At 30.8% G+C, this 22,073-nt stretch overlaps 2 protein-coding genes across 3 annotated transcripts in view; both read right to left on the minus strand.

Annotated features, from left to right (window-relative positions):
* Positions 1-418: 418 nt before the first annotated feature.
* On the minus strand, positions 419-3,226 carry LOC136971299 (high affinity copper uptake protein 1-like). Its single transcript, XM_067265757.1, has 3 exons — positions 3,101-3,226; positions 1,562-1,718; positions 419-669 (listed from the first exon to the last, which is right to left on the minus strand). Exons 1-3 carry the CDS (start codon positions 3,174-3,176, stop codon positions 465-467), a joined length of 438 nt encoding a protein of 145 aa, XP_067121858.1. The 5' UTR covers positions 3,177-3,226; the 3' UTR covers positions 419-464.
* A 2,990-nt stretch (positions 3,227-6,216) lies between these two features.
* The window catches only part of LOC136971283 (serine/threonine-protein phosphatase 2A regulatory subunit B'' subunit beta-like), a 38,084-nt gene continuing 22,227 nt past the window's right edge, over positions 6,217-22,073 (minus strand). For both annotated transcript variants that reach the window (XM_067265743.1, XM_067265744.1), the window contains exons 5-13: positions 19,567-19,641; positions 18,301-18,387; positions 15,179-15,335; positions 15,052-15,100; positions 14,883-14,969; positions 12,273-12,417; positions 7,793-7,942; positions 7,615-7,718; positions 6,217-7,550 (exon numbers count right to left, since the gene is read on the minus strand). In XM_067265743.1, coding sequence (XP_067121844.1) covers positions 7,391-7,550; positions 7,615-7,718; positions 7,793-7,942; positions 12,273-12,417; positions 14,883-14,969; positions 15,052-15,100; positions 15,179-15,335; positions 18,301-18,387; positions 19,567-19,641 — 1,014 coding nt within the window. In that variant the 3' untranslated portion in view covers positions 6,217-7,390. The remainder of the gene's footprint in view (positions 7,551-7,614; positions 7,719-7,792; positions 7,943-12,272; positions 12,418-14,882; positions 14,970-15,051; positions 15,101-15,178; positions 15,336-18,300; positions 18,388-19,566; positions 19,642-22,073) is intronic.

Below are 22,073 nucleotides of genomic sequence, written 5' to 3' on the forward strand. Positions count from 1 at the left end.
GTGGTATAAATAGTGGCAAAAATTGTCTAGAAATGGGAGCTTACTTTGAAGGTAATAGTATAAGTATCATCAAAGATGGCCATGTTTCATTTACTCCTGCCTTGTGGATATTAAGGTGGATCCTGTGTGCTTGATACACCTCTTGTTATCCGGCAAAATCCGTGTGTTTGAATCCTCAGAAGTGTTCAAACACAAGTTCCTCCCCCCCAGATACTTAGAGGGAGCAAAATAGCGAAAAATACAACTGACCAATTAGGCTCAAACCCGTGATCCTGAAGTTGTCTTACGCTGTAAAGTATGAGCTAGATGATCTGTTTACATAAACCTGACTATTGGATGAAAAAAAAAAATAATTTAAAATTCATTCATTCTTAACCCCCCCCCCGACATCCCGATCACGCAAATATAAGAAAAATGATTAAGAACATTCGATCTTTTATTTTGATTATTTTTTAAATTAGTATTTAGTATTTCTGTATCGAACATTGAACGTGAATCTTTGTAGGTTTATACGAAGCGAACACACTAGAAAAGCCGACACAGAATAACGTGGAGAAGAGCGTCGAGACGATCAACCACACGTTGAAAGACATAACTGTCAACATGATCGTGTATCCTACAAAGGTTTGGACAGTGTAAAGCATTGTCTGAAACACGTGATGTCGAACTCTGGAAAAAAAAATAAAAATTCTTATAAAATTAAAATATATATACGGTAAAACCTGCGTAAACCGGACTCTGGCGGTACGGAATACTTTTTCTGGTTTGGGAGGTTCCGTTTTAAACAGGTTTTTTTTATAAAATTAAATACAGAAAATCGCTGCGTTCCGAAGTATTCTTCCCATTTAGGCATGTTTCCGTTTTAAACAATTTCACTGTATATAATAGAATACAGGAATATAGAGCATGAAACGACATTTAGGGTCTCAATTTACTATTTACAATTTCGAGATCTGTGGGAAGAATGTTTTAAAAAAGGTGTAAATGCAAATACCGGAAACGCATAACACTGTACAATAAAGTTATCAATGATATTTTTAAATAGAAATTGTCCAAAAAGCCGTTGAACTCGTCTCGGTCCCGAAATTCCACCGGGAGTAATCTATACAAACTGTCCTGTCAGGTGTTAAGAGAAATGGCTGTTGTATTGTGTCGGTGCAATTCTGGATTTGAATCAATGAATCTAGCTAACCTGGTATTGCGCACTTCGTATTTTTCAGGCAAACTGTAACTTTTAACTGAATCAACTGTTGTAGACTAAATTCGCGCCTTCGTAATAACAGAATCCTAACGGCAGTTATTACAAAGGAAATGATGATACGATCGGCAAACATCTTATTTGGAAAAATGACGTCACATTCATACTTCGCTAAAACAGTACTACAAGAGATTCGGAATACGATCTCGGGTATAAGTTTTGTGTATTTGGAGGGAGACCGAGAACAGAATCTCGTGTTCAAGAAGTTTTTGGCCACTCGTGTACGTGTTCACTCGAAAATATGACGCGTTTTTTCGACGTTATATAATATATAACGTGTCAATAATAGAAATGAATACTAACCTCTTCCAATCTGTTTTTTCCTTTGTGACAGTTGGAACTTTTACATCCCTGTACGCTTCTTCGTTTGGTAGGAACAGCGACAAGCGATTTCTGAAAATCTTGATGGTTTCGTACAGGAACACCAATAATGAGACCATTATGCAAGCTCCAAACATCTCTAAAAATAGAAAATAAGGGTGAAAAAACCGCATATTTATCTGTTACGCGTTATAAAGGCTAAAATTAAGACGAATTTAATTTAGTTTCATTAGAATGTTATGGGTTCTGATACCTACAAACAGGAACCACGGATGAGAAAGTATCTAAAGATTGAGGGATAGGTCGACACGTCGTCTTCGTAAGGGTGAGCAAACAAAAATCAAGTTGCTTGATTTTTGTGCAGATTTCTTTATATTTTTTCAGATACGTAATCCAAGAACACAAATTTGACAAAATTAATTTCTTCTGTCTGTAAATTAAAGAATCCGCTCTGCAGTCGGCGGCCATTTTGATTTTAATCTTGACGCCGGCCATTAGTGCTCCGAATTAAATTGGCTTCATTTTTCAGACACCTGTTTCAGCTGGTGCCAAAAGAACTTCGTCAGTCCCGTCCAACTAAACTAACATTTACGTCGTCGTTTTGTTCGCTGACGTAATCGATTCCAACAGAAAAACTATCTGTGCTAGAGGAATGTCTCCAAGCTTTGCCCCCCTGGAAAATTTTCTGCGATGCCCTTGAAAACAAAGCTCTACTGTCGAAGTCGGCAATTTTCTGATCTCTCTTCGTATTTTGCGAAAATGAAAATCTCGATTGTATGATATTCATAAATACCAGCGTCTCCCCGCAGATGTACCTTGGCTTTTCAGGATCATGTGATCTTTTATAAATGATGATACGTCTCCTCCAATAGTTCTGTCACGTCATCTAGAGCTTGGGTACCTTTAAATATTGGATCAATATTGGGTAGCTTTAAAGTTTCAATGGGTGCAAAATGATGCTACCTTCAGTAGAAATACTTGTATTACTGAAATACTCGCTAAGAACTAGGGGCAATAGGTGCAGCATCTGTTAAGTACTGAAATATTTTAACTTTTTTCTTATAATTATTATGGTCATAGAATGTGTGTATATGAAATTGATCTCTCTTCTATTTTATAATAGTTTGAATAAACAAGGAAATATTTTCAAAAACTTTTAGGTTTATTGTCAAATGTTTATATATTATAAATACAGAAATATATTGGGTCGCGCCAACAAAAAGTTTGAGAAAGCCGATCTAGAGCACGATTATCTCCAAAAAATTAACGCTAGCCGTCGGCGTGTTGCAGATAATTACGGGTTGGGTCAAACAACAATGGATGGCCAGTATGAATAAGAAATGGAGAACGATACCCCGGCCGTAATGCTCTTGATAAATTATGGAGATGAGTCCTGGTTCGAACTCTGATCCCCTCGCGATAAGCTAACAACGTAAAATACACAGAAAGCAAGCTAAACTGTTGTTAGCACGCTTGTAAACACTGTTTTCCTATTTCTAATATGGAGGAAACGTGACTTACCTTCAATAGTCGCGATGGAAATTCCATTCAAGAGGAAATGGTTCAATTTATAGTCGAAAGAAAAGTAGATGTTCATCTAATTTAAATAAAAATTAACAGTTTAAATAAATAAAATATGCCGATATCAATAATATATATTTTTAAAATCCTACGACTTACCGAGTGACGTTTCACGGACGACTCCACGGCTCGATTTTCTTAATTTGTTTTTGGTCTCGACGTTTATAACGCCAAGGCAGATCGTCGTTAATATATTAAATATAAACTACCTTAACTGTAGTGTGTATATTTAAAACAGCAGAGGAATTTATTAAAGAGCAGCCGCACCGAACAAATATTGACACAGCTGAATACGCATTTTGCCAACGGATTTTTAACCAAACATCTATTCTATTAGAGCAAAAATACAGAACGGTTTTGCATTATGACTAAAATTTTAGTTTAATTATAACGCAAATGCGCGTTTTTATAATGTGAAACTATTGTATGTAGTAAGATCTCGGGCTTCTGAGGGGGGCGAAACGGGGCACTTGCCTTTCTCTGGAATCGAATTAAAGTTCTACAGATAATAGTAAAAGTGATCGAGATACATAAAAAAACATCCAAGACGTACTACTTTACATTACATATGCAATTTGTAAGAATGTATATACAGTACATTTTTCAGTTTCAGTTCACAGAATTACATTCCTTTACGTTTTGTGTTGGTCGTTGGAGGGTGATAGCGCATAGCCATTGACAGTCACTACTAGGATCGACATTAACTCGCGTCGTCGTCAATTCCAATAAATCTGACGTTATGAACACCCCTAAACATGGCACTCCCAATGTCTCTTCTACCATCCCTACTGTTACTCGCATTAAAATGATTGGCCTGTCTTCAAGAAGAAATGTGAATAACTTAGTGTTTTCAAGTATTTTTATAACAAATGCCTCTGCACAGCCACTAAAGATCTCATTGCAGGGTTCCGTACTCCAAAGCATCGTGGAATACGTCTTCCTACCGTTGCATGGCTTGGCAATCCCGACTACGTACCCTCAACTCCATTATCTTGCATTACAGATTTGCCCTTGGATTACCTGTATTACCATCAATTCTGTTGTTGGTAGCATTATCACATTTCTCCCACCAATCTTTGCTTCTGCACTCTCGGAACAAAGTAAATCGAGTCTGGAAGAGCAGATATATTAACATCCTTGCTAAAGACATTTTGTTTTCCTCTCATTTAATTTGATTGTAGGTATCACCTCCCAGACTTTTGTGACTAACATTTTGATCTCTTCCCTCTGTCTACATGGATCATCCCTATTTCTGCTCTCCCTTTTCGAAATAACCTACTAAATGACTTCTCTCTACAGTTCTGGGTTCGTAACCGACAAATCACCGACGGCTCCAAACACTCCATTTGTACTTTTGTTGCCTGTCTTAATTATTCCAACACCACCACAAATAGATATTGACCGTGATTTTGGGGTCAATACCTATCGACTCCTAAACTACATATTCTCTGAAAAAATCTCTTTCGGGGACTATAAAGCATTCGGTTCGCCGGTTGCACCATACTCGGCATTTATGGTATATATACTTAACGATCCAACTGTATGCATTTATTTTTTTAAATCAAATATGATTTTACCTGCAGATGGATCAAGTCCATAATAATATATCTTATGGATCATTATATCGTTATTAGAAGTAACAAATTGCTAGATAACTCCATTTGAGTATGAATCTGAACCTCAAATTTTCATGTCCTACCCCTCGTTTGGCTACCTCTGTGATGAATGCAAAAAATATTGTAGTAGTGTCCGCAGAGAAGAAAGTTTCCTCGGCATGAGATGCTTTAACTTTTTGAGCGATATTTTTTTTAGAAAGAGTGAAACTAATGATCATTAATACGTGCGCACCATCTAAGCATTTAATGCTGAAGAGCCAGGATATGTATACAAGCATCTATGCTATGACATGACCTTCAAGCGTCAAATTCACTATTTTATTAATAATTTCAGATAAAATTTTTATAACTTTTTCTCAGAATAAGAAAATTCAGAAGTGTTCTATTTATTGATAAAAAAAAAAAAATGATGAGATATTGTTTAAACTCTTACTGCTCTATGGCACATACATCATGGATTCAATCCACATTAAAAATGGCTGATAGCGAGAGATGTGGTATGACATTTCGGAATCAATTCATTTGTGAACATGTCTAAACAAATCTGAACCTGCACTCAAATCTTTGGGCATGGTAAGCTGGGGCACTTACCACCTTGTCTACTTTGCTGTCAAAATAACATAAATACTAGTAATATAGGGTGATTGAAAGGTCATGCAATGTGTCAGGAATCAATCTTATTTTGTGAGGCTAATGTGTGAAAATACAGAAAGGTAGTAAAAATAATTTATAGTCTTTCTTAAAGATCAAGCAAAATCGAATCGTGTTATTACATTGAAATGGCCTCTTCATTTATAGGCATGAGCTCATTTTACCATGTTTGATGCCACCTTTAAAGAACCTGAAACAGCTTTTATAATGTTTCTCGTCAGTTTATTAAATGTGTGTGGATAATTTTTATATCTGGCTCCTTTGAGATACCCCAAAGGAAAAAATCTGGGGGTGACAAATCTGGCAATCGTGGGGGCCACAATCCTACAGAAATAAGATGTTGCCAAAAAAATTCTTGCAAGAACTGCAGATTCCAGATATTTCTGTTGAAATTTGTTTGCAACAACTGCGTAAGAGCAAATGACAAAATAATGCTCAACAACGAAAATCCGTTGTTCCCGAGAAAAACCATTTCGCTTCCTCACAATGAACAAAGCTATACACTGAAGCCAATTTTATGACTTTCATACAAAAATTAGAGTTTCTGTTAATAGTCAGCAGTCTTAATATCATCTTGTTGTGGGAGACATAATAAAAATAACTTGACAAGTTACAGAAACAAGTATTTTGAAGTGTGCGACTTTATGATTACCCCGTTTATTGTTTAAATAATACAAATTAACATTGCATTTGATAAAACAAAACAATTTTTTAATATATGAAACAAGTAAAATAATTAAGTTACTCTGTGAATCTCAAACTTACAAAATAAATATAAAAAAAAGAACGCAGTATTATCATAATTTAATTCTCTTTAAATCATACATTAAATTATAATTTTTCATTGGTTAATACTAATGTTAAAGACACTGTAAAGGGGAAAAAATGTAGCAGAAAATTTTCTAGTTATAAATTATTTCCAAATTTATTTTCTGCTTACAAAGTAAAATTTATAAATACATAAAGGCACTTATATAGCATACATAAAATTTATTGCCGATACTAGCAACCATTAAATATAATTCTTTTAATAATTATTTAGAGGTGTTTGTGAATATTTAAAATATATATATATATATGTATGTATATATATACAGTTTTAGTAGTTTGAAAAAATTAACTCTATAATTTACTAGATAATTTTGTACACAATTTTCTTGTATCGTACTGTCAAATGATACACCTGAGAATATATCCACGAGAGATGTTACAATGAGATAAAACAGGGTTTTCACTTTTCTTAAAATTCGAATGATCGACATTTTCTGGGATGATGGTTGAAATGTGCTTTATATTGGAACAGTTAAAATAATTAGTTTCTCTGGGTGCAAATTACTAAGTTGAAACAGGAATTTACAATTTATCCATATCTAATTTTGGTAATGAATAATTAGCAGTGAAATGAACAAACTTGTGGTTATTTTTTTTTTTTGTTAAAAATTAAATTCTACGATAATTTAATATCATTTAAAATACAAAACAAAATCAACTTAAAACTGGAAGATATTAATCATTTGGCACACTACAATAATTAAATTTAAAATTTATATAAATCTTAACATGTATCTGAAACAATTTATGGAATTGTAGGATGGTGATTATAAATTATGCTATTTTTTTTTAATTGGTTATGAAATAGCATTTAATAAAAATTATAAAATTAATAAAATGTTAAGGCACACATTACACTTAATGTGATACAAAGCTATTCATTTTTTCATAGTTAGCACTCGTATGTAAAGTAAAAAGCCTTTAAAATGACTAGTGAGCAGACATTTTAGATAAATGTAACTAATATCAAAACATGGTTATATTTACCTAAAATCGATTAATTAATTTTACAAATAAATTTTATTACAACTTAACTTTTTATATTTTATAATCACAGCCTTTGATTGGTGATAGTTTCTGTGTCAATATGTACATTTGAATTATGTTCTTGTTAACTCTTTCTCCGCGTACCTTAACTAATACGGATACTCGGCATCCGACTGGCATAGTCATAGTCTTCGTCGTCAATATCCATAAAGTTTTTAGATCTGCTGTGGAGAATGGCAGAAAGATTGAATTTTCCCAAACTCTGAGAATATTCGTCTAATTCTTGATCTGCCTCGTCCAATGAGCTAGTTAGGAATAAGATGTTAATATTTATCATTGTGCTTTAAATATATGATCATAGATACTCACTAATGATCCGATTGTAAGCCAAGACCTTCTTCTGCAATTAGTATCTCATATTCTTCGGCTGCATATATATCCCAGTCAGACATTTCTATTCCGTCAGTTTGATCCTGTTAATTGTATAAATACATAAACTTCTCTGTCACTTCATGAATTTGTAGATTTATACATTAGAACTACATACCCGTTGTGATGCAAATGGATCCCTCTGTTCATGATCTAGGAATTTTTCCAAATTGAAAAATGTATCAAAAAATACCGGTGTCATTTTGCAATGTTTAAGATCAGAAAGAGATATTTTGCCCGGATATTTTGGTCGCACCATGTCCAGCATCTAAACAAAAACCAAAATAATTCATTAATAAAAAAATGCACTCTGAAAAATTATAAAGTGAATCTTAATACTTAAAAATCGTGTAAGTTATAAACACATGACAGAAAAGAACATTTATATCTTGCAAACATATCATAATCTTACTTTTATTAAATATTTTTTCCATAAATAAGGTTAAAATTAAACAGCTTTTTATTTTTGTTTAGTTTTTGTTTTTATTACATTAATTAGAATTGAATTTGTAGACTTGTATATTACAATTAGCCAGGATCCCATTAGCGAAACCTATCTCGTGAAAAGAATTTCCCAGGTTAAAAAATTCGAAATTCTCATCCTGAGAAATCTCACAAATTTCTTAAAAGGTTACATTTTTCTTATTTTGTGTTAAGGTTGAGGAAATTTTAGAAATAAAGTATAATTAACTCATAAACTGTCAGAATACATTTGTATTTATTAATTTTAAGTCTGCTTATTAGTTTTTTAAATTTTTACTTGTTATGGCATGTCACAGAGTGTTAATAATCAATATGTAGCCTATCTGTGGCAAGACTGAAAATTATTTTTATCTGTAACCCAGTGATTCTCAACCACTGTGCTGTGGCACTTTAGTGTGCTGTGAGATTTTGAACTGTGCCGCCACTGTGAATACTGATACATAAGCGACGTCAGATAAGTAGTTCAATCAGTTCTACCTTCCTAGGGCATGTTTGAAAATTGTAACCGGTGTTACTGGTAAACAGCCAATAGTTAACAAGGCATTTAGAAAATGTGACCTAAATAATCAACTACGTGTAAAAATCACTGTTATGATGTCACCAGTTGTCCTGCGGTACTTACCGAAGTAACTGTGTGTGCCACCAAATTTTTAAATTATTAAAAGTGATGAAAAAACATTGAGAATCACTGCTGTAACCAGTATATCTAAAACCTGTAATATCTTGAATAATTGTGCCGATTCTGTCTTACTATTTAATCATGCCCAGTAGCTTCAATAACTGCATTATGCCAGGTTGTGCAAATTGGACAAGAATACAAACAAGTATGAAGTATGCAAGTATAAAGTTTTTCTTCATAAACCCAATTATTAAAGCCAAACAAACTGCTGAATTATCGGGCTATACGCTCAATGCTGCTATTAAAGCAGCCGAGGTAGACAAATCAAGAGCACTAGACAGCAAAAGTAGTACTGCAATGCATCTTGAAAACAAAGTAGAAATTTTTGAGGTTACAGGTGAAAAATGCATAACATCTGTTTTCTCTTAAATGCATTAAAGATGATTCCACCCACATCAATTGAATCATTCTCGGTATCAGGATGTTTCGTTACTAAAATAAGAACCAGATTCAGCAATCAGAGTATTGACCATCTTTGCTTTTTAAAATCTTATTATAAAAATGTACAATAATATTTTGTATTATGTTTTATTTAAAAAACAAAAATATTCCTCTAAGTTCTACTTCTAAGTTTGATATAAGTTTAGTTTTTTCTTTAAATTTTCAATGCAATTCAAAAGGTATTTTTTTGTGTTGTAAGCAGTTTCCAACAAACTTTAATAAATTTTTTCTATTTGTGAAAATTTCTAGTAATTCAAAAAGTAATTTTTAATACATATTTTACACAGCATTATTATTATTTTGGAGGTTGGACATATCAAATTACTTAAATCTTGAAATCAAATGATATAAAATAAAAAATATAAAATAATTATATCTTAAAAATAATTAATTATATCCCGGGAGACAGTTCACTTTTCTCTGGAAATCCCGGGACAAGCAAAGGACAGGGAAATGAGAAACCCTAATTACAATAATCTAAGTAAAAATATATTTTTCATAAATATTGTGTGTGTAAAAAAAATCCAAAAGAATTTGAAAAATATGTTGCTTCTTTCAGAAATACAAATTTTATATCCTTTTTCTGTTTTGTTTTTTCTGCCCTGAAAATAACATGAGGGCCTTCTGTAAATTCAGCTGGCTCATAGTGCAGTAAGTAATGAGATAAAACATCAGACATATCTGAGTAAAATTTCTCGTGAAAATTTCTAAGATTACAACCTAGATTCAGATTGGAACTCTAAGAATAGTAGACTGATACCTTTACCTAGTAAGGAGTCAAAGTCCGATCGTTATTTTATGTTTTGGGCATTATTTTTAGTTATAGTTATTTTCTTTTTGAGGTCTTCATTTGGACAGAAATGCCTAAGAAACCCCCAAAATGTACTAGATTCAAAAATAAAAACCTAAATATACTAATTTACATCAGTGACTGATTCCACAATGCCCGGATGTGTAAATAGGGAAATGCAGAATTACACTGATACAGATAAAAGATGACATGCCTGTTAACAGTGTGGTGTAGCTCCCAACAGCAACTTTCATTGAAGCAAATTGTCTGGCATTGTTTGTAAGCTTATAAGAAGCACATTCTTTGTTTAATTATTTTGGTGGAGATTTAATTGATTATACAATACAAAAAAGAATTTCTTTCATTGATTGATTGTTTATTTTGTATAAAATTGTAATTATATATATATATATATATATACACACACATATATATATATATATATACACACACACATATTTTGGAATATTTGAAATATATACTTATTACTAATTCTTGTTATCATCATTGTTGTTTATATATAAATATTGGGTTGTTCAGAAAGTAATTTCGTTTTTTTATTACTAGAGGAATTAGATGTATTTTTACCAGCCAATTTTATTTTAAACCACATTTTCATTATATACTTCAACAGCTGACATTTTAAGGCTTATTTGTAAAAAATTTTGTTTGATTCTGTACAATTGTGTTTTTTCAATGACCCATCAAATATGGAAAATCAAAAGCCTCATTTTCGGCATATTTTGCTTTTTAATAACTAAAAAATCAAAATACTGTTCAAAAAAATTGTGGTACATGTTTGGAGAAGATGTGTTGGGAGAAAAACAGTGCCAAAACTGGTTTATAAAATTGCGTTCTGGCAATTTTAATATCAAAGAAACACCACATTCTGGATGACCATTTGAAGCCAATGAAAACAAAATAAAGGTACTGATTGAAGCAATCTGCCATATAACAACACGTGAAATCACTAAGAGATTAAATCTGTTAAATTGAACAGTTTATTATTGCTTAAAACAAATTGGTTTCATTTCAAAGCTCAATATATGGGTTCCACATGTTATTAAAGAGAGATGCTCTCTATGCAGTGCCATAACTAGTCTTTTATGCACCTGGTGCCAGCTTCTGTAACTATGCCCCAAAACTATGACCCAAAACTTGGTCCAGGTCATTTCTGCACCCCCCAGTATCTGTGCCCTGTGCCTGGGCACCGCCCTAGTTACGGCACTGTCTCTATGGTGGGATTTTAAAGAAATTTGTTTTTGAGCTTTTACCAGACAATTTAACAATTGATTCAAAAGTGTACTGCCATCGAGTAAACAAATTGAGTAATATCATCAAACAGAAAAGGCCAGAATTGATCGACAAACAAAGTGTAGTGTTTTACCATGATAATGCCAAATTTCACACAAGTTTGGTAACTCGTCAGAAACTGTTATAGCTTAGATGGGATGTGTTATCACACCAACTATATTTGCCAGATTGGGCACACTCAGATTATTACTTGTTCCGGTCTATACAATTTTTTTTTAACTGTAAGACATTTACTTGAAATGACAATGTCAAAAATCATTTGGATCAGTTTTTGTAAATTTTCAACGATCAAAATTTTTATGAATGTGAAATCATGCTACTACCAGAAACAATAACAACAGGTTTAAATTTAATTTGTATACTAGTACTTTTTATATATTAACAGGACTTTGCATCCATATTTTCCAGTATAAGTCCTGTTAATATATAAAAAGTACTAGTATACAAATTAAATTTAAATTAAGATAGAAATGATACAAACGCGTAATAATTAATGACAACAGGTATTTGACCAAAATGGTCAATATATAATTCAATAAAATATTTATTTATTATAAGAATATTGCATTTATTTTTCTATGAAAAAAACGAAATTACTTTCCGAACAACCCAATAATACTGTTCAATCTAATAATTATTATTGTGGATTTTTACTTATATAAGTGCTATTTTGGATCATTATATTTTGCTTCCATTAAGCCCAGGGCTGGTACTTGATTTGAACCCTAAGTTGTGTAATCCTGTCTTTTGTGTTGTGCAGTACATTATAACCTCTCTGACCATCTGGATATGCAATATTTACATAAATTTGAAAAAGTATTCTTCTTATAAATTATACTATATTTATATTTAAATTTAAATTTCATAGTGAAAATAGAAAATTACCATTACCTGACATAAACAATCTTTAAATGGAAGTGTTTCTATGCCAAGAGCTTCCATTCTTTGAAGCTGTTCATCATAAAAATATTCCAGTTCATACATAGATAAGAAACCATCACCATCCAAGTCCATGCATCTAAACCAATATTCAATGCTACCCAAAAGAAAAAAATATATACATATATATATATAAATAAATTATTTGAAAAAAGTTATATCATGTTTATTAAGTATAACATTGATATATTTAGAATACAGTAGAACCCCAATTATCCAAGATAATATGGGCTGATGCAACCTTGGTTAAACAAAATCTCAAAAATAACTATGGCTATTTATTTTATCTGATTAAAAATTACAAATATAAATGATTTATATTGAATATCACTTTTAAGCCAGTTTTTATACTTTATTAAATTTAATCATACATAATAAAATCTTTTATATCATTTATTATATAGCTAATATTTGTAAGAAGAAAAATGTGTATTATTGTAGTTACATTTTAATATGAATTGGTAATAATCCACATTAAAACCTTTTGAATAAAAACATAAAATCAATGCAAATGTTTTTAGCTCTTTTTAAAAGGTCGTCAGGCTATTACAGAAATAATATATTTAAACTAGTAGATTATTCAACAAGAAATAAATATGTAGTGACTAATATATACCAAGGTATATTATGTCTACATGAGGGGTAGAAAAATGAGGACTTCACAAGATAATCATTAGGAAATTGGCAACACATTTATTTATATACACCACAGGGATCAGTTAACTCAACACTATGAAGTACAAGGGTTAGACACCACGCTTAATTGATTAACAAATTTGAAGGTCCCTCTGACAATCAAATGAATATAACACGCAAAAGTGAGCATATAAATCTACACTATTTACAGGATCAAATGACACATGTATCTCAGTCCTCTTGGTGCAGAACAGGAGACCTTTCTAGTTATCGATCTTCTTTCTTAGAATGTCGTATACAGCCACGTGCTCTTAAACAAAACCGATTGTATTAAAATAACAGTTTTTTTTTTAATTCCCATTTATGCATATCTTCTAACTATCTCAGCTTTACCGTTGATACTCCGTGATTAGTATTCGATGGATTTGGATTACCTTTGCTAAGAGCAAACCGACTAGTTTGATTGTTCACCTGATAACTTGCAATCCCTTAAAGTCCATCCGAACATGCGAAAGCGCAAGAGAAAAAGATGTCTTCTCAGGTCATACCTTCACGTTTTATACTTCCCCCATCTGGGGATTTTTCCAGTCATATGATATAAAGTTAGCCAATCAGCAATGTGTAGCCGCATGACCCGATATATGGTGAAATGTGACAAAATGAAACACAAGCGTGATACAAACAAAAACCCGACACGGATAACGGAACACAAATACATATAAAATCACGTGTTTTACTTTTTACAACACTTAAAATTTACCAAAAATAAAAAAATAAAAATTAAAAGATTCAATGTGTAAATATGAATTTACATTTTCGTTTACTTTTTTTAGTCTCTCAATTAATGCACAATTATAATCAACATAAGAGAAAAAATTAAAAAATGCATATTTCACAAGTAATCACACATTTTATGAAAATAATACTTACTATATGGAATAATTATACTTGTAGTCAATTTAATCATATATTTAGGAAGATATAGATGTGATTTAACATTAACAATATGCTATGAAATTATTAAAATAACTTTATTCTATTTAACTCAAGTTTATGAAATTATTTAATGATAAATTGAGTAAAAAATATTTTTGTAAACGACAACTCCATAACCCAATTGTTAATTAAAACCAGATGATCTGCCAAATTATTGGGCTATAACAAGGATAATTAAATTGTCAGAAATGAAATAATTTGTCTAGTGGTAGGAGGTTACGCTACTATCTCGTATTAATTTTAATAATTACATATTTTGAATTTAAAAGCGGTAGCAGTGTTGTCAGCTTGAGAGATTAATCCCTCCGCCTAGTGTGTTTTCTCCTGAAAAAGGATTTTAGTGATTTTCTTACAAAACAGCCAAAAACGTAGGGATGCTTAAAATACTCATTTTTAAACTCCATAGAAGGAAATGCAACTCTGAAGAACTAGATTTTGGCTAATAATGAAAATATGGCACGAGTACATAACTTTACTCAACACTGGCTTCTGAATTTGTAATGAGAAAGATTTTTTTAAGTGTATATAGGATTTTTTTACATACATGAAATAAATTTTTGTTTCCTATAACCTAACACTGAGCGGCAGTTGCAATTTTTGAGCTCCGCTCAGGGCTGAGTATTTTCTTCCAGAAAATTCTATTCCGATAGTCCGATAATTCGGCAGATCATTTGGCTTTAAAATTATTTTTGATTTGTCCCACATCTTAATTAGGCACATGAAAATGACCAAAAAAGTGAGAAAAGTGAGAAAATGACTTGAGAAGCGAGTGACTCCGAGGCCTGCAAGAGATGGCAGCCTCTTGCCAAATTGTTTAGCAATTATTTAGCCTTATTAGCCCTAAAAAGAAATCCAGCTGTTTGTTTGATAATTACATATTTTACATTAATACGCGTTTAAACAGTTTTGCTTTGTAAATAATAAAATTACCTTCGAGGATGTCTTTTGTCTTCTTCAGATATTAAAAACCACACAAATTCAGAATAATTCATTTTTCCTTTGTTTTTTATAGATCCTCTGTAAATAATCAAATGTTTAAAGATTTATTCTCTCCAGAATAAATTAGAACAAAATTTCTACTTTATTCTCTATAAAGTACCTCGTAACTGCCCCAGAAAATATCCGATCAATCATTCGTGATGATATTGCTGGAGGGGAAAAAGAAATATGATTTTAGTAGAATATTTGATATGACATTATTTTAAATAAAACATATAAAAACTTACCTCCATCATTATGACGACTTAAGTCATTCTTGTCAATTGTTAAGTCATGATCAGTGTCAAGTTCCCAAAATTTACAATAAATAACATAAAAGTGCTCATAAGAAAAATATTCAGTTATTAAATTAATATCTTCTTCTTCTTCTAGTAATGCTACAACCTAACAAACAAACAAGTAAAAAATACATATATACATATGCCAGCATTCACAAGTACACACCAAGCTCTTTTCTACAAAAATTAAATCAAAACCAAACAAAATACTTGATGTTTATTTTAATTAAAAGTTCTTTTTACTATTATTTTAATTGATCTACAATTTTTCAAAATGAGTACCTAAATTTTTTGCTTTTATTGAACAATTGCTGAATGAGTTCTCTTACTCATGAAAGCAGAGAGAGATGTAATATCTAATTTCCAGTCCAGTAAAAGCATCTTTCCTGATGTAGTCAAAATAGTGTGTGTTAAATCATATAAATAGCATAACATAATGTACCAACATAAACTATTAGTCAAAATAATAGTTAAATTCATTACAAAGCTCACTAAATTATATAATTTATAATGATAGATTTTTCTTCATTTGTGTTCAATTTAAAATGCATGTGCATGCACACACTCATGCAAGCCTACAGTTGAAGCTGGAATCTTATCAGAGACAAAGTCTGACACTATAATGATTACTAGTATCTTTCTCACCTTCTGATAGATCACAATACAGAATTTTAGACTGTAGACTTTTAAGTATGGAACTTCAATAAAATCCTTTGCTGTTTTTTATTAAAACCTGTTATGCCAGAAATTGGTCATTTTTAATCACACTGCCTTTCTATAGAATTAATAGCCATTTCTTGTTATCTCTCAGAATAAAACTGGATTCCACTGTTTCTAACAATCTCAGACATACATGTAGCTTTACTAGATGAATAGAAACTGATGTTTTATATCCAGTTTAATATTTTAAAATTTAATTTTGATGAAACATTTCTCTCTTTTTCCTAAGGATTGTCAATATACACATATATTAAAATATATTTGAAATTTAACATCTCTTCAGAAAATTTGAACAATATGGAGTTGAATCTAAGAAACAAATCATTTACTTATTATTTTATAGAAATAAAAAAGCTGCTCTGTCCCATCTTCAAATAGATGAAAGCAGCTCTAAAAAATGTTTAATCCAGTAATAAAGTTTGACTTCTATATTTGGAATTCACTTTTATATAAAATACAAAATATTTTAACTTAGCCTCAAATCAAAAAGAAAATACTATCAAATTTATCTAAATAAATCAAATATTTCACAGCATAATTCTATATATATATATATATATGTGCGTGTGTGTGTGTGTGTGAACACACCGGAAGGCAAGAGGAAGTCATACCTCGCTTTCCAGCAACAGGTCGTGACCTACCCACTTGGATGGCTAGGTTACGGTTTAGACGCCCGTAGAGCCGGGACATCTTTCTTTAGGTACACAAGTGCAGCGAGGGAAGAGGGGACGACGATAAGGCGTGGGCAATAGACGAGTAATGACACCATTTAATAACGGAACAAGATTTATTAAAATAACAAAATAGATGGTTACAACTCTAATTTCGAGAGATTCCCTACCTAGTTATCTAGCTCTCAAACACACGTAGGGGGCCAAGAGAGAGTTTACATTACCAAAATTTCATACCTCTTAAATGATTCAGTGGGAAAATGGTTCGTATTAGTTCCTGTTCACAGCACTAAGATATATACAATTCGCGACTGCGATGGTTAGGATTTTCAGAGGTTTGACGATGTGGATGGTAGATATCCGTAGGATGGCTGATGACGAAAGACTCCCCGAGGGGGGGAAAGAAACGTCTTTTATAGCTTCTTGGTGGGAAAATACATCACGTGATCGATTGTTGTGGGAGGCAAAGGTTTATTAGAACATGTGTGGATGTTAAAGGAGTTCCTGGGATCAAAATAAAGTGACCGAATTGAACGTTAACTATAAACCTATTGTGCAAGTTGAGCTGTAGGATGGTTGAGAACAATAGAATGTTGACATTTTTTGAAGAGGGTGGAATTTTCCCAGCAGAGTAAAATTTCTCCCTAACTCTTTATGTAACAGAAGAGGAAATAATTAAAAATTTAGGCTATAAAAATTCTGGATTTCACATTCATATATGATATGATATATAGAGTATGTAAACTGAAAAACATTTTTACAAGCACATTCTAATACAAATTTTAATGATCTTTTTGAAAATAAATTTAGATGATTTACAATTCCGAAATAAGAGAGTGCCTACAATATTACATTTGTTGTTTAGGGTGAACACTTTTCTATGCATTATAGATACAAAAATTATCTAATACAAAACTAAACAGAGTAGAAATAATTATTATAAAAGAATTTTAATTACTGTTAAACCTCATAGAGGAAGCAAAAGTCTGATAATGTCAATTATCCATCAATTCCAAAGATGTCGTGATCAGCTGCAAAACAAACTTCAAGATATGTTGAGAGAGAAACACCCTGTATTGTGGGATATATGAGGAGAAATAAACACCACACTTCCAAGCAAGAATTTAAGCAATAACTGACAACATGCTGCCTAAAAGACATTCCACAAATTACATTCTCATTCCAACAGATGATTCGGAACAAAGTTTTGGTATGTTGCTTCTGAAATCTATTAAGTCATATTGTGATTCATAAAACTGAAGGTCAGTAGTAAAAAAATTAATCTGTGTTTAATAGAAAAATATCTTAACATTTGTTATAAAAAAATGAAACCACATTGTCATGCAACATGCTTAATATTTCTGAACTATATTGTTAATACCTAAAACAAATTATTTATAATAATAAATTGAAATAATACTTATATGACATCACACATTGAACCAAAGTTTACAAATAATTAACTATGAATTAAAATTATCATCAGTGCATAACAGAAAAAAAATACAAACTTAAAAGTAAATATAACCCTAATGCATATACAACAAACTTTTGACATTTTATGTTAATTATGCTTATCTAACTACAGATCTTATTGAGATTTATTACAAAGAAACATGTAATTTTTAACTTACAAAATTTCTTAAGCATATCCTTGTTAAAAAAACTCTCTTTAATTACCTGAAGATAATCACTTTTCCTCAATTCTGGTGCAGTTATTCTTCCGCTCCAAGACCTATTTACACAATAATAAATTCGAGCTATCACCTAAAAATGAATAAAGTTATATGAGTAAAAAAATATGACAAACTGAAATGTTGAAATAAACTATGATTATAAGAGTCTGTTATTTATAATTAAAAAGTATTCAATGTAAATTTATATAAGCACCCTTCATCATATATGTTTCTTCATATAAAATTTTAAAAAATAAATTTAAAGTTTTGCAAATTGTACTTGATTGAACCTAAAGCGCAGCCTGATTTTTAACAGGAAAAGCTATGTAAAAGCCAGATTATTTTCAGGCTAGAATTAAATTAATTATTAATCAATCAAATTATAGAATCTAGCCTAAAGATGCATAGTTAAGTTGCTATGCAAGCAAATTAATTAATTTGTAAGATAAACTTTATACACAATAATTTTATTTTAATTTTGATAAAATATGAACAACATGAAATAAGAAAAAAATAGTAGTTTATTAATTAAAAAAAAGTATTAAACAAGTGATACTCAATAGCTGGTGGGATTGAATGTCTCACCGGTTATTGAGTTTCTGGTTGTTTCATCAAAATAACAAAATAGTGAGTCAGTGAGTTTCTGGTGAAACAACCAGAAACTCTGACTCACTACTTAGAAAGAAATACATGTCTTGACCAACATCTCTTTCTTTTCGCCAAGCTTTGCCATCCTCCTTATCTGTTATTAGAACCAAAACTAAGATTCCTTTTTCCTCCCTACAATCCTGTTCTTAGCCTTTTGTTTAATTCTATTCTAACTTGAAACCAGTTTGTTGAACCTTTATGACACAATCTTTACACAGAACAGTTTTCTGTATGCTTGCTCATGTACAAGCATACATCATATCATTTCATATTTAAGATTACTTTCTCCCATACCTTCAAACTTAAAATTGAGTTGTCTTAAATTCTGGATACCCTTTGCCACTTAAAGTCTGTAGACAATGGAAATTTTATATTCTCTGTTTAATTATTCTTCACTAATGTGTTTATTTCTTAATAAATTATTTTAAACTGTATTTATTTGTAATTATCACCAAAATTTTTGTCAAAAAGTCCATTTTTAAAAGTGGATTGTGTCTAAAATTTGTGGGCATCTTGTCTGTCACATATTAAAATCCATTTTTTTTTTTTTTTTAGTTATTAAAATTTACATTTATTTACAATTCTTTTACATTTGTTAAGAAGAAACTAATAGATTTCTTACCGTCTGAATATATCTTGAATGAAATTCTGTTGCTTCCTTCAGAAAAGTCAATCCAGGATGAGTGTCAATGATATCCTGATAACAAACACCACATCGTTAAGGCTACACCTAAATAAGAGCCTTAAATTATTTATGCGTAAAATATACAAATATTTAACTTGCTTTATTAAAGGCTTAGTTACATTTATTATGTTTACAGAAAAAAAGTGGAAGATCAAAAACAGACTACCAGTCAAAGACCAATCGCAATTAGGAGATAGGAAGCTACGACAAAGGAAATTCTATTTACAAACATAAATCCTATTAACAATAACAGAAGCAAAAGTTTTAATTAACCAAAAATAATTTTTCAAATGAAGCTTACAAACAGTGAAAATTTTAAAAGTTGGAAAAAATATTATAGGAAAAAAAAAAATTATTACAAGATTTAGAATATGCTTTAAGTGAATTTGAATTTAGGTTCTTTTGAAACAGAATGTATTCGTTTTTAAAAGAATTTTAGTTTTCCATTTATTCTTTGTGTTTGTGCCTCCCAAAGACAGATTTCTAAAGATTATCTAATGATTAAAACAAATTCATTGGTCGTGAAAAATTAATTTAGTAGTAATAATTCGAGCAAGAAAGTTAATAATTATTAAATAGTTTTTAAAAAATATTGCTTTAAAAAAGAAATTATTATATTATTCTGAATCTTTTTTTACTTTAGCAACAATAAAAATTAAATTCTTTACTTTATAAGAATATAATTTATAAAATATAAGGATGTAATTTATATTTTTACATCACAATGGTATAACATGGGGTACTACACGACAATGTTCTATACTGGTGAATTTTTTGTGACGTGTATTTATTTTTCATTGAATTAAAAAGTCACGTATTTTTTGCAAAATTTTTCAGGATTTAATTATAATCAGTGGGATAGAAACAAATCCTGGCTCTACTTCCTGTACTACTACTGATAATCCTTCAGGTCATTTTTCTACATTGGTGTATAAGCATAAACATTCTTCCAGCAACTCAAAAGTGAAAAATCAATTATTTTTCATCTTCATTTGAATCTTGAAAATGACCTTTGCAAGCAATGTTTTCATGTTTAGAGAACAGATTTGACCATTTTGAGACTGAATGAGGTCACTGCAAGAATAGAAATATTATCGAATTTACATAAAGATCATGAGGAACCTTAAATGTCTCAAAGTGAAACTGGAGAAGTTTTCTGGTTTTAATGATCAAGTCCACAGTAAGCTGAACATTAATGTATTTCATTTAATCAGTCTTGCTAACAATTAACAATGAAAACATGTCCTGTTCTGTTCGGGATTTGTTCACAGTTATTTTAGAGATGACAATAACCTAATCCCAATACGGAAAATTTTAAAATTAAATAGATCAGACATGTCTTTTAATAAAAACTGTTATCACTAGAAGGTAAGAGTATCATGTTTAAAAATTTGAGAAATATGCGTGACTCCACAAAACATAACAAAGTTAAGATTTTGGAGATGTGTCTTGGCATTCAAGACCGAGATGCAAAAATCTTACACTGTATTTTCAAAAGTATAAAGCAGAAAACAAGAAAGTTTTTGAAAGTTGATATATTAATATTAAAAAATAAAAAATGCCTTGCCTTAGAAACAAACAAACTGGTAAAACTGGATTTTTTTAAAAGTAAAAAATAAAAACAATCAATTTTTGTCATTGTGAATAGATTAGTGAACAACATTGACTTATTCCGCATAAAAGTTTTTTCCTGGAATTGTCAAGGGATTTAATTTTCAAGATAAAAAATTTCTTAACTTGTTTTCCATCTTTGATATCTTAAAACTGACTAAAACTTAATTAACTTTCACATTTATAACTGATTAAATTTAATTAATTTTGTTATACTGGTTTACAAGAGTTTGGCTACCGAAATTCTAGAACCTGATAGACCCCTAGCTTGCTACTTCTAATTTGTAAGGAAGACTAGGAAATATTAAGCTGCTCTCACATTGTTTGATAATTTTATGGTGGCTAGGATTCACTTTAATAAAAACAAATTACCAGGTAGACAAGAGCTTATTATTATTCTGTACAATGTTATCATATTTGAATATTAAATTGACCAAATGGAGGATTTAACAGAATATAGGAAATGAACTTAGGGTATGAATATTGGGCAATTGTGATTCCAATGCAAGAATTGATGCAGTGATGGACTGTCATAACAGTAATGTTACCTTTAATGACTATCTAATGACCTGGTTTTAAAACCAATCCAGATATTATTGATTTAATAAAATCTGGATTGAATTCTGAAGGTGGACAGGTAAGTCCAGAAAGGCTTAATCGTGTGAGAAAAATAAATATATTTTTTTAGCTCCAATAAGCAGAAGAGTTAATATCTTTTAATTTATACATTATCAATAGCCACTACCCAAATGACTATTCAAATTTTTATTTTATTGCCAAAGTAAGTGTCTCCATTATTGACTTGGTAGTTTTAAGCCCTAGGCTAATAGATT

This window comes from Centruroides vittatus, unplaced genomic scaffold, assembly GCF_030686945.1.
Source record: "Centruroides vittatus isolate TY-2023 unplaced genomic scaffold, ASM3068694v2 contig_2433, whole genome shotgun sequence".
Classification (NCBI taxonomy): domain Eukaryota; kingdom Metazoa; phylum Arthropoda; class Arachnida; order Scorpiones; family Buthidae; genus Centruroides; species Centruroides vittatus.

Excerpts from the sequence above, each read along its gene's own strand:
- LOC136971299 (XM_067265757.1), bottom strand. The coding sequence starts at position 3,176 with ATGAACATCTACTTTTCTTTCGACTATAAATTGAACCATTTCCTCTTG. Across the intron at positions 1,719-3,100 it reads TTCCATCGCGACTATTGAAG|AGATGTTTGGAGCTTGCATA; the intron begins GTAAGTCACGTT and ends TTCTATTTTTAG. Across the intron at positions 670-1,561 it reads GAAAAAACAGATTGGAAGAG|AGTTCGACATCACGTGTTTC; the intron begins GTTAGTATTCAT and ends TTTTTTTTCCAG.